Here is a 12,398-nt window from a genome sequence, read left to right as displayed (position 1 = left end):
TTATTTCCTTTATTGATTGTTATAACCATTTGGACTGTGAGTCTGCACTGACAATTCAGTTTATGAATAACGGTCTATGTTCTCATTCTGTTTGTGAAAATATTGTACATTATTAAAATACTGAACTGTTAAAATAAACCAATTTTAAATCTAAAAAGTTTAATGGAATGAGATGCATTAGGTGGCATTGCAAGTGCTAAAACCAGTGCTAATAAAAGATTGACGCAGGAAGTCAGCTAATCATGTGTAAAGCCTGGTCTCTTGCAGGATGAGTGCTGTGAGCATGACAGAGCTAGAGAGACTTTGTTTGTGCAGCATAGAGATAAATCTGACATATTACAAATAAAAAAATGACTGTATTCATTTCCGCATATTGAATCGTTTTCTATCATTACAAGAAGCTTTTAGAAGCATATTAAACTTACAAAAAAGCTTTCAAAGTATACCCAAACACAGCTTTACATTCTCCACCCAGGAAACACAGCTGACTGGAAAATAAGAAACTTCAAGAATATGCCTGAAAAGTCCTGAAAAGAAGAAGTAGCAGGAGTTTCAAGTATGTTATAAACTAAATATCCTTGTCTGATAGTGATATATCACAGAATCTGAACAGTTTCTGTTTCATTTCACAGATGGAGTTTTTACGTCAGTACTTCTGGATAATATTAATTCTGACCATCATTCTGGTGTCTCTGTTTATAGTAATGCTTTTCATAATCATCAATGTTTGCATCAGTAAAAGAGGTAAAAAAAACATCTGGAAACTGGACAGGGATTGTGTTCAACAGGGGTTAATTATCACACTTTTTACATTTAATGAATAAATTCACCACCCATTAACTCTATGTTAACAGCTATTGTAAAAAAAATACAATAAAAAAAATCCCCAAATATGACTATAATTTAAAAGGGTTGGACTATATTATTATAGCAGTTTGAATGATGTATAACTCTCTTGTTTGATTAATTTTATTATAAAATTTGTCGTTTCAATCCTTCAATCTCTGTTTCCTCTTTTTCTAGCTGCTTGGTACAGTACACAAGCAAGACCAAATCAGTACAATGACACAAATTTCAAAACCCAGTAAGTCTGTCAGACTAGATGTTTATTTCACAAAATACGGTGCTACACTCCAAAATAAATGACTTTTTTTTTTTCATTACAGGATCAACCAAGTTCATCTCAAAGAGCTTGAGGATGAGAGACCACCCTTACCTTCCAGAGATCAGTTCAAATCCATGCATTTTGGTCAGTTTCGTTTTAATATATTATCATAGATACTTTAATTTACTTTATACATACCCCTTTACTTTCATTTTCGTTTACGAGCAAAAATATTCATGAAGAAGGTTAATAAAAGGCTTTTCTTGAACTCGAGAGTCACTTCCCTTTGATATACGAAATCCCAAACTCCAGTTTTGTAGCTTTCAGTTCATGTGTGTCAGGTCATTAACATTGACAAAATGATCTTGATATACACATTTAAAATGGACAGTTTCTCCAGGAAAACTGATAAAAATATTGATGCCTCATGGCACACTCAGGCACGTGTACAAAATGTCTTTCTGAAAACTTTCAATAGACAAAAAACTCCATAAAATAGTGAGTTGGCAAACATTACATGACCTTTATAGTGTGCCATGACTACAAGTCTGTCCCTCACAGCCTCTTCTTTTTATCAGTGTTAAAGGGATTGCGCAGAAACTAAAATTGTGTCATCAATTTTGTCATTTATCCCCTACCCCCATGTCTTTGCAAACACGTAAAATCTTTGTTCGTCTTCAGAACACAATTTAAGATATTTTGGATGGAAACCTGGAGGCTTCAGACTCTCCCATAGATATTTTGGAGATTATCTGCTGAATGCAAACTGTGTATGCTATTCTGTGTTGAGACTACGGTTTCTACGTGTATTTATGCTTTGATTTGAACAAAAACAATGCATCTGTGAATCACAGCTGACACAGAAGAGCGTAAGCGGCTTGTGTCCAGCTCATATTCTCTAAAATGGCGCTATAGTGATGTGTATTTTGGTTTTATTCACGTACAGAAAGTATTCTCGTCGCTTCATAACGTTACAGTTGAACCATAGATGGCAGATGGACTATTCTGAAAATGCTTTTCATACTTTTCTGGACCTTTACAGTGCAAGTTACTTGGCAGTCAATGGGACAGTCACAAGCCTCCCGGTTTTCATTCAAAATTTCAATCAATCTGAAGTCTTGCAAATTCACTGAAAATAGCTACTAGGGTATGTGGATGGGATAAAGGCTTTTGAGACTGCTCTCTGCATATCACCACAAGCAAACAGAAATGTAACCAGTTCAATATCATATCTGAATTTCCAGTGGATCAGAGTTGTGAGGATTTGGAGCCCGCATCGGACTATGAGGAGGTCTTGGATGAGACAAATCCTCCTGCGCCCCAACAACACACCATTACTCCACAGTACGCCACCGTCGATAATAAAAGTCAAGACAAAGACGCTGTCTCTGTGGATTACGAAGAAATTGAAATGCCTGATGACGGCGAGGATTATGATGACATAGTATAAAAGACAGGAAGACAATTATTTCCCTTTCAGACGGACACATGAGCAGAGCCAGAAACCAACTATTCTTCCTACATTTACTATTTTTAACTACTGTATTATACATTATTTGAGCAAAAACAAGTTCTAAAAGCATGTGAAATAAGACAAGTTTGTTTACTTTCATAGAAACCAATCTTTCTCTTATTGTTGTTATGAATGCAATACATCTTCTAAAAATGTCAAGTGATTTGTCATTTTCTCTTGAAGCACCGCATGAAACATTTGTGTGGAAATGATTATGCAAATTCAATCGATGTTGAGAATCTATAAACGAAAGGCTTTTTGGAAAAAGAAAAAGAAAACAACACAAACAAGCAGTACTCTGAAACTTTTTTATACATTTATTTAAAAAAAAAAAAAGAAAAAGAGAAAGAAAAAAGTTAAATGGTGACTATCAATAGATATTTGTATTTTACAGCTGCTCAGGTTGTATTCGCTGTTGTTCAGGGCAGCAACAGCAACATATCAAAAGTCAGTTCTTTTTTTTTTACACCTTTCTACAGTCAGAAGATCATTATGGGCCTTGCAGATATTTCGAGGCGTATGATTTCCAGGCACACAAACTACAAGTCTCTCTCTTGTTCAGTGGGTGAAGCTCCTGTTCTTTTCTACACAAGCGAAACGAGTCAAAAGAAGAAGATTTTCCTTCTTTTGCACTCAGAGATGTCCATTAGACAGCAGGCACATGGGGGTTGAGACTAGCCTCCTAGTCGCTGACCCTCACCCCAGGCAAAACCTCCTGGACGGTCCTCAGGGAGAGGGTTGTAGTTGGCGTCTTCCTCAGGTGCATCAAACAGCATCTTACTGAAAAGTAAAAAAAAAAGGATGTTTACTTCAAAACAAAGCCTAATATATATATATATATATATATATATATACATACATACATACATACATACATACATACATACATACATCTTGCTCTACTCTTTATCTATTCTATCTGTTTTCTTTTTATTTATTATATTCTTTAAAAGCCCTTGCTAAGTGTATTGTGTAAAGCTAACGGAGACTTGTTATAGCACCTGTATATCATTGCTCTTTGTTGTTTTTGATTGCTTCAATTATATATACAACTGACCCTGGACCACAAAACCAGTCTTAAAGGGATAGTTCACCCAAATAGCAAAATTATGTCATTAATAACTCATCCTCATGTTGTTCCAAACCAGTAAGACCTCCGTTCATCTTCGGAACACAGTTTAAGATATTTTAGATTTAGTCCGAGAGCTCTCAGTCCCTCCATTGAAACTGTGTGTATACCATGCATATACCTTACGGGTTTGGAACGACATGAGGAGGAGTTATTAATGACATAATTTTGCTATTTGGGAGAACTATATCCCTTTAAGTGTCAGTTTTTCGAAATTGAGATTTATAAATCATCTGAAAGCTGAATAAATAAGCTTTCCATTGATGTATGGTTTTTTTAGGATTGGACAATATTTGTCCGTGATACAACTATTTGAAAATCTAGAATCTGAGGGTGCAAAAAAAAAATTTGACATACTGAGAAAATAATTAAAGTTGAATTCTTAGCAATGCTTATTACTAATCACAAATTAGTAAAAAATAAAAAATAAAAGTAAAGTTTTGATACATTTACGGTAGGAAATTTACAAAATATCTTCATGGAACATGATTTTTGGACACAAAAAAAGTTTGTCTTTTTTTTTTGGCTATTGCTAAAAATATACCCCAGCGACTTAAGATTTTATGGTCCAGGGACACACACACACACATACATAATATTAATTATTTCTTTGATAGTTACAGATTGTATGGCACAGAAGTATGGGTGTGAAAAACTGCATACTGATGTTTCATATAAATGGTCTCTTCACATCACCATTCTTTACCATTTTTTTTTTTAAGTCATCTCTTAAGCTCTTATCTTCATGAAAAATGACAGTTACAAAAACAAGTTGAAATATTATTACAATTTAAAATAACAGTTTTCTACTTGATTAGATTTAAAAAAGTAATTTATTCATGTTGATTAATTTTAAAATTCTGATTTGGTTTCTTATTTTTATTATCTACAAGAAGGGGAAGTCGTGGCCTAATGGTTAGAGTTTGACTCCTAAACCAAAGGTTGTGGATCTGAGTCTCTGCAATCCACCGAACCCCTAACTGCTTCCTGGGCACCGCAGCATAAATGTTCATGGTGTGTGTGTGTGTGTGTGTGTGTGTACTTTGGATGGGTTAAATGCAGAGCATGAATTCTGAGTATGGGTTACCAAACTAGGCTATATGTCACTTTCACTTCACATTTTCTAAAAAGTCATGCTGCTTAATATTTTTGTTGAAACCATAATTTTTTTCCAGCATTCTTTGATTAATCCCATGTTCACATGTTGAAAACAGTTAGGTGTCATGTTTATCACTTATCCTACCATTTAAAAAAGGAAGAAGTTAATACTTTTATTAAGCAAGGATACATTAAACTGATCAAAAGTGACAGTAAAGACATTATAGGTTTACAAAAAAACTTATGGTTTAAAAAAAATGCAGCTCTGCTGAAACAAATAATTCAACATTTACAATAAAAGGAATGTTTCTTTAGCATGTCAGAATGATTTCTGAAGGATCATGTGACCCTGAAGACTGGAGTAATGATGCTGAAAATCCAGCTTTTCCATCGCAGGGATAAATTACATTTTAAAATATATTCAAACAGAAAACGTGCAATAATATTTCACAATACTGATGTTTACGCTCTACTTTTCATTCATTATATGCAGACTAATAACCAAAGCTATAGCACTCACAGGACGGAGGGAGTCCTCAGCCATCTGCTCCCACCGGGTTGGTTGGGAAACACATCCTCCAGAAAGTAGTACACGTGTCCCACTGCGATGCCTTACATTGAAAATACAGAAATCACACCAACAACAGATTCATTCATAACTGTGTGTGTATAAAAAATGATTCCTTCATATTAAAATTTGCATTAATTCTAACATTTGGATCATTCAGACAAATCTCTACCTAAAAGGTCCACGATGATGGAGTTTCCGAGCAGCAGAGAGAATCCCATGAGCACCCAGGGGAGGAAAGGCGCCTGGAAATTCAAAAGGCCGAAGAAATTCATGCGCACGCTTGGGTTCCTCCTGCTCCAGATGTACACCAGCATGATGGTGAAAGCCTGGCCTAAGAACACAAGATTCACAAATGTGCCAAATATCTGCAAAGCCATTAAGAATGTTATAACTAGTATTTGTGCAAATGTAACAGGCAATGTTTGTTCTTAATCTTATAAAAGCTTATATATGGTATACTGTATTGACCACAGTGTGAGGTCAGCTGCTCTATCGGTCTACATCTAGAGGTCAGAGTGAGAGGTGACTCATTCTGCTGTTCTTTTCTTCCCACGGTACCACAAAACTTGTATTTCATTCTGTGAACTTTTCAAAAGAGACTAGGACAGGATGATGATCTGCGGCAGGGTTCCTCAAATCTTACTGTGGAGGGCCAGTGCACTGCGGAGTTTAGCTCCAACCCTGATCAAACTCAGCTACCTGTGATTTTTTTAATGATCCCAAAGACACTGATGAGCTTGCTCAGGTGTGTTTGTTTAGGGTTCGAGCTAAACTCTGCAGGAAAGTGGATCTCGTGGGCCAGATTTGAGTAACCCTGATCTATAGCATCTTTCAGCTGTCGCATTCCTTGTGTCAAGCCACTCTTGAACAACAGACAGCGTCAGAAGTGTCTTGCTTCAAAAAGGACTGGACTGCTGCTGAGTGGTCCAAAGTTATGTTCTCTGATGAAAGTATATTTTGCATTTCCTTTGGAAATCAGGGTCCCAGAGTCTGGAGGAAGAGAGGAGTGGCACACAATCCACGTTGCTTGAGGTCCAGTGTAAAGTTTCCACAGTCAGTGAGGGCTTGGGGTGCCATGTCATCTGCTGGTGTTGGTCCACTCTGTTTTCTGAGGTCCAAGGTCAACACAGCCGTACACCAGGAAGTTTTAGAGCACTTCATGCTTCCTGCTGCTGACCAACTTTATGGAGATGAAGATTTCACCTGCACACAGTGCCAAAGCTACCAGTACCTGGTTTAAGGACCATGGTATACCTGTTCTTAATTGGCCAGCAAACAAGCCAACTCCAAGCCACGCCGCATTGCTGCAGTAATTCAGGCAAAAGGAGCCCCAACTAAGTATTGAGTGCTGTATCTGCTCATACTTTTCATGTTCATACTTTTCAATTGGCCATGATTTCTAAAAATCCTTTCTTTGTATTGGTCTCAAGTTATATAAAAATTTTCTGAGATACTGAATTTAGGATTTTCATTAGTTGTCAGTTATAATCATCAAAATGAAAGAAATAAACATGTGAACTATATCAGTGTGTAATGAATGAATATAATATACAGGCTTCACTTTTTGAATGGAATAAGTGAAATAAACTTTTTGATGATATTCTAATTATATGACCAGCACCTGTATATTCATAAAAACATGCCTAAGTTGGAACATTGCTTCCAATACCATATGTATCGACCAACCAAATACTGTATTATATTATTTAAATGTATCCTTTGCACTTTTTTTTCAGTCTTTTATAAACTTATGAAAGTAAATAATTTGAAACTTTTTTTTTTTTTTTTACTATGCCTATGTAGGTAGGTTGTTGATATTTTAATGCCATGTCAGCAGGGGGTATTACAGGAAGCAGGCAATGTGACGTTGTGTTTAAGGGGAATTAAGCGGATGAATGCAACTTTCAGTTCCAAACACGATGGTAACTTTCAGGATGAGAAATAGCCGGAGTAACTTATTCTGTGCTCTGGAGCAAGTTATGTTTCAGTGTTATAATTATATATATATATATATATATATATATATATACACACATGTATATACATATATATATGTATGTGTGTGTGTGTTATATACAGAAGAGACAGAAGTTATAGAGGTCAATGTAAAGAGTTCTTCTCTTTTGAGAATATGTGAAGGATACGGTCATGAGAAAGCCACCGAAGAGGAACATGAAGACAAAGTCAGCGGTTCTCCCTCTGAAGGAGCCCTCCTCCAGCATCCGACAGTACCGGTACCTGTGAGACTCCAGTCAAGGATCCATTACACAGATAACTACACAATCTAGTGGTTCACTAAGAACATGATTTAATAAAGGATACAAAAATATCATATTGAATAAGAAGTTGAACCCAACTGGACCAAAAAACAAAAAGTTGGTTATTAGTCGCCATACCTATGAAAACACAAACAAAGAAAATTTAGAATCACATGCTGCAACATTAACCCTTTCGTATCATATTAAATACACCATTTTCTAAGGCCTCAAAATTATCAACATGATCAAAACTTTGCTGAAAACCTACTGTACACAATCTACTATATGCCTTCTGTCATTTTAATTATAGAACAAATATTATATATAATATTTGAAGTAAAAGGCCTTCTAAAAATGTCCACCTGGGTTCTGTACACGTTTTTGCTGTGAGATCTTGAAATTATATTTATAGCAATAATGTATACAAAACATAAAACTATTTTTTTCTTATTTATATTGTATATAGTCTAAAGGGTTATTATGACTATTATTGAATATATCAGGGTTTTACAGGTTAAAAATAAAACAAAGCAGACTATTCTTCAATGAAAAGCTTATTTTGACGCTTACCTGATAATTCCTCAATATTAAATCTGGGTTGAAGTAAAGCTGGAAAGGTGTGATGAGTTCTAACTGCTGTGAAAACAAATGAAACGCCATAATCAGATACGAATGACATGTTGCAGGCACACAAACGGCGTTTAGTGGTAACTTAATATCACAGTCAAATAATAAGTGAAATCAAAAGCAAAGTTACTTTTAGCAGTCCGTTTGACGTTTAACTGTAAAGGTAAGACATTTTACCGGAGGTTTTTAAGTAAATACGTCCTGATAACATCCAACAGGAGACCAGCTATGCTTTAACTGCAGAGGGACGAGGACACGACAGAAAATAGCGCTCGATACCCTGATATTCACAAATTTACTTACCACGGCGGCTGTAGTGAGGACGCAGGCGGTGGTATAAGATCTAGTGACCACTGGAATCTGTAAATATTCCTGTCGGATCGTCTGGTATGCCATTTTTTGGAGCAACAACGCTGCTTCCGGTACCTTCTGGACACGTCATCATCTGGGAAAGCGAATAAAGGAGGTGGTTTTAGTTTTGAGCAATCTAATTGGTTGCCGCTTTGCGATCTCGCTGCTCTGATTGGTCCTCTAACGTGGAAATTAATGTTTTATCCCAGCGGCTGTATGGCATTTTTCTATTGGTTGGTAAAGATTTGGATGGAAATATTGTAATTTTTTTGTTGAACTGAAAGTTTCACATTGGGATCGGAATATGCCCATAAAATAACAACAGTAGGGTTCGAGTCAGAAATAAAAAAACATACTGTTAATTTTATCAGGAGCTTATTCCTAACATGCCTCTATAGTGGATGTGTTTATTTCTTAAAAAGTCCAAAATCGATTTAATTTATAGTTAGTTTATTTTTTTAATCTTCTGCGCATTCCATAGACAGTAAAAAAAAGGCGCATTCACGTCGTTACGCTCCCAACCACCAGGAGACGATGTAGCGCTTTCAAACACTCTTGTCCTGAGTGACGCACGAAGAAGGTTGAACTGCGCGCGGGCAGCGGAGATATGGCAGAGAGCGGAGGTAAAATTATTCTTGTTTTCCAGCCTTTTGCCTTGAATAACTTACACAATATCAACAATATCATAACGAGGGGGAAAATAGTTATGACATTTAATCTGTAACTCTAGAATCTTAGAAAATATTTAGTCAGTTTTACATGTAGGTAAATGTTATTGTCAGTTTCATATGGCTAACGTTTACGTTGTTTTGAGAAACCGCATTAACGACACAGCTATATTAACGTATGTTATATACGTGTGTGAACGTATGTATACGTTATATGATTATGTATGTTTATATGTACATAGATGTATGTTTATATGAATATATATATATATATATATATTTATGCATGTGCATATGTGTGTATGTACGTGTGTGTGTATATATTCATATATACATATAAGTACATAGATACATACATAGATGTGTGTGTGTGTGTGTGTGTGTGTGTATATATATATATATATATATATATATATATATATATATATATATATATGTACGAAATGTTTCTTGATCAGCATATTTGAATAATTTCTGATGGATAATGTGACCCTTAAGACTGGAGTAATGATGCAGAAAATAAAAAATTAATGCAAAACTAAATATATAGTGTATATATTTGTGGCTTAACTTGTCTCTCATGACCATAGTTTCAGAGGGATCGGAATCCCTGCGTCTGTATGAAGCACAGTTCTTCGGCTTCACCCCAGAGACCTGCACTTTACGAGTCGGTGATGCCTTTCGAGACTCCCTCAATCACATATTGGTCGCTGTTGAATCTGTGTTTGTGAAAAGATTGTGTCCAGGCCAGGATCCCCCAGCGCAGCTCCGACTGGCAGCCCGAGAAAGCACCCAAAAACTGCGGCAGTTCTTACAGGAGCGCTTTGAAATCATGTTTCAGCGCATGAAGGGAATGCTGATGGACCGCGTCTTGTCCATCCCTCGCAATGTCCTGCTGCCCGACGACCAGCTGCATCAGAAGTACCCAGAAGGCAAAGAAGAGCTCATGAAGCTGCAGGACTCCATTGCAAAGCTTCTGCAGGCTTATCAAGCCGAGGTGTGCGCCAAGCAAGCGCTTCTCGCTGAGCTTGAGGAGCAGAAAGAAACGCAGAAACAGCTGGATGAAGTGCTGCAATGGATCGAGGAACTGCGACTTTCATGGAGGCGAGAGGGAATGGGAAATTTCCAAGACGGCATCCGACACATGATGGATACTGTGGGACAACTGCAGGATGTTTTAGGAAAGATTAACAAGCGAAATAAAGGACTGGATGAGGTTTGAGGTTTTATTTGTAACATTTGACACCTCCAAACTTACAGCCCTGTGATGAAATTGCATGGTCCATCCACCAGGGGGAGACAATCTATTTGGTACAATTAAATTAACAAGCAAGTACCATGATCGAAGCAGTACATTTGTAATCAAGATATTTTCCTCAGACATTTGAAATGCAGTACATCTCTCCTTCCTCAAAGTCACTGGGTTTTCTCAATTACGATTCAGTGCCTTTTATGTTCAGTACAGTGAAATCTGCATTCGATTAGCCCAAATTTCCTACAATGCCCAAACTGATGTGTCCAGCAGCCTGGTGGGATTTACACTTTACAGAAAGTTTTATGTTGTCTGAGGAGATATTTTAAGGTCTTGCCCTTAAAAAGATTTTAAATTCATATTGACTTCTACAGGACCTCATCACCAGCAGAGGAGCACCTCTGTTTGTACATAGTCTGAATCTAAATGACAGTACTTGGATTGAGTTGCTAAGTGCAAAAGTTAGAAATAAATGTAACAGACTGATATGCTAGTAGTCTTGTCCATAACTGTAAATAGCAATAAAATGAGTTTGTGTTTGTATTGTGATGCATTCTTTTCCACGAATGAAGTATACTGAAAGATATTTGTATGAGGAAGACCAAATAAATGTAACATTCTCAGTAATGCAACACATAATTTAAATGTTAAAAAATATATATAACTTTTAATAATACATTGGATTGGACTCTTAATATCATCTCAGGTACAGTAAATCCATCGTTCATATTTAAAAATAATAGAAATCAAGATATAGATGCTGATTAGAATAAGATTTTTGCAGTTTTAATCTTATGAGGCACCCAGTGCATGCTGGAAACTCCAAAGGGCAATGCTATTCTCATGTAAAAATGAATCATAGCTCTGGATTTGCTGGAGGGCATGCACCTAAATGAGGACTGAGAGACAGACACAGTGAAGGATCGGGTGGATTAGAGGAGGGAGGTCCTGCAACCTGCCTGACTCTACGTCTGCCTCTTTCATCACTCATTAAAGACGTATCCAGAGCAGCTGGGGCCATCCATAAAAAGTCTTTCTGGATGGAGGCGTCACGATCCGGACAGCCTGGCCTCAATCCCTCCTGCCAAGTCAGATTAGCAGGGTCTACCAATAAAGACCCCTTATCTCCACACCCCCATGCAATGACAAGCTGGAGTCAGAAAGCCCTGCTCCAGCCTGAAGATACTGAGGTGATGAGTTATGAGAGAACAGCAGCGTGGAACCGAGCTGAGTTTAATAAAATGCATCCTCTATAAATAGAGACTACTTACATGCAATGAAACCAACTAATGGTTTCCAGGGCTGCCAACTCTCACATATTCAGCGTGAGACTCGTGCAACTGAAACTTCTCACGCAGTGAAAACCTTCAAACAAAAGCAACAGCACCCTCATCTGAAACTGTGATAACAGGATATTGGCGACACAGATATTGCAGAATTCAATGCATATTTGTGTTGTGCTCTGGGGGATGTCAAAAGTTTCTACTTACAACGTGTTTTTGTAAAGTTGAGCAATGCAACCAATCACAGATAGTTGATTTCTTGACGATTGTGTTAAAATAGTCAAAGTCACTCACTGCTAAAAATAGTGAGTTCACACTCATGAATCATCTCATTATAACAACTGAAGCAGTGGTGTGCATAGACCTCAGGAGGGGTAGGGGAAAATGGCATTACGAGGGCACAATTAGGGTCCAGGGGCACCTAGATTGGACCAAAAGGGCACTTAAAGTCCTCTGCTTAATCTGACCTGTGTTGCATCCTGGTATTAGACCACACTATGCTGGTTTCGTCTGGCCAGAGGAGAACTGGCCCCCCGACTGAAT

General features: G+C 37.1%; 2 protein-coding genes across 2 annotated transcripts; one reads left to right on the top strand and one right to left on the bottom strand.

The window, feature by feature from the left end:
• Positions 1-2,912: 2,912 nt before the first annotated feature.
• On the bottom strand, positions 2,913-8,769 carry LOC127995381 (derlin-2). Its single transcript, XM_052591872.1, has 7 exons — positions 8,605-8,769; positions 8,245-8,310; positions 7,739-7,812; positions 7,561-7,654; positions 5,586-5,781; positions 5,366-5,456; positions 2,913-3,398 (listed from the first exon to the last, which is right to left on the bottom strand). Exons 1-7 carry the CDS (start codon positions 8,695-8,697, stop codon positions 3,293-3,295), a joined length of 720 nt encoding a protein of 239 aa, XP_052447832.1. The 5' UTR covers positions 8,698-8,769; the 3' UTR covers positions 2,913-3,292.
• A 351-nt stretch (positions 8,770-9,120) lies between these two features.
• LOC127995397 (protein MIS12 homolog) lies at positions 9,121-11,115 on the top strand. Its single transcript, XM_052591873.1, has 2 exons — positions 9,121-9,275; positions 9,911-11,115. Exons 1-2 carry the CDS (start codon positions 9,260-9,262, stop codon positions 10,540-10,542), a joined length of 648 nt encoding a protein of 215 aa, XP_052447833.1. The 5' UTR covers positions 9,121-9,259; the 3' UTR covers positions 10,543-11,115.
• The last annotated feature ends 1,283 nt before the right edge of the window (positions 11,116-12,398 follow it).

Source organism: Carassius gibelio, chromosome A5, assembly GCF_023724105.1.
Source record: "Carassius gibelio isolate Cgi1373 ecotype wild population from Czech Republic chromosome A5, carGib1.2-hapl.c, whole genome shotgun sequence".
Classification (NCBI taxonomy): Eukaryota; Metazoa; Chordata; class Actinopteri; order Cypriniformes; family Cyprinidae; genus Carassius; species Carassius gibelio.
This window is presented reverse-complemented; position numbering and strand designations above follow the sequence as displayed.

Coding starts and splice junctions, on each gene's coding strand:
- LOC127995381 (XM_052591872.1), bottom strand. CDS start 8,697: ATGGCATACCAGACGATCCGACAGGAATATTTACAGATTCCAGTGGTC. Junction 5,782..7,560: donor TCGGTGGCTTTCTCATGACC/GTATCCTTCACA, acceptor ATGGCTTTGCAG/ATATTTGGCACATTTGTGAA. Junction 3,399..5,365: donor CTGAGGACTCCCTCCGTCCT/GTGAGTGCTATA, acceptor TTTACTTTTCAG/TAAGATGCTGTTTGATGCAC.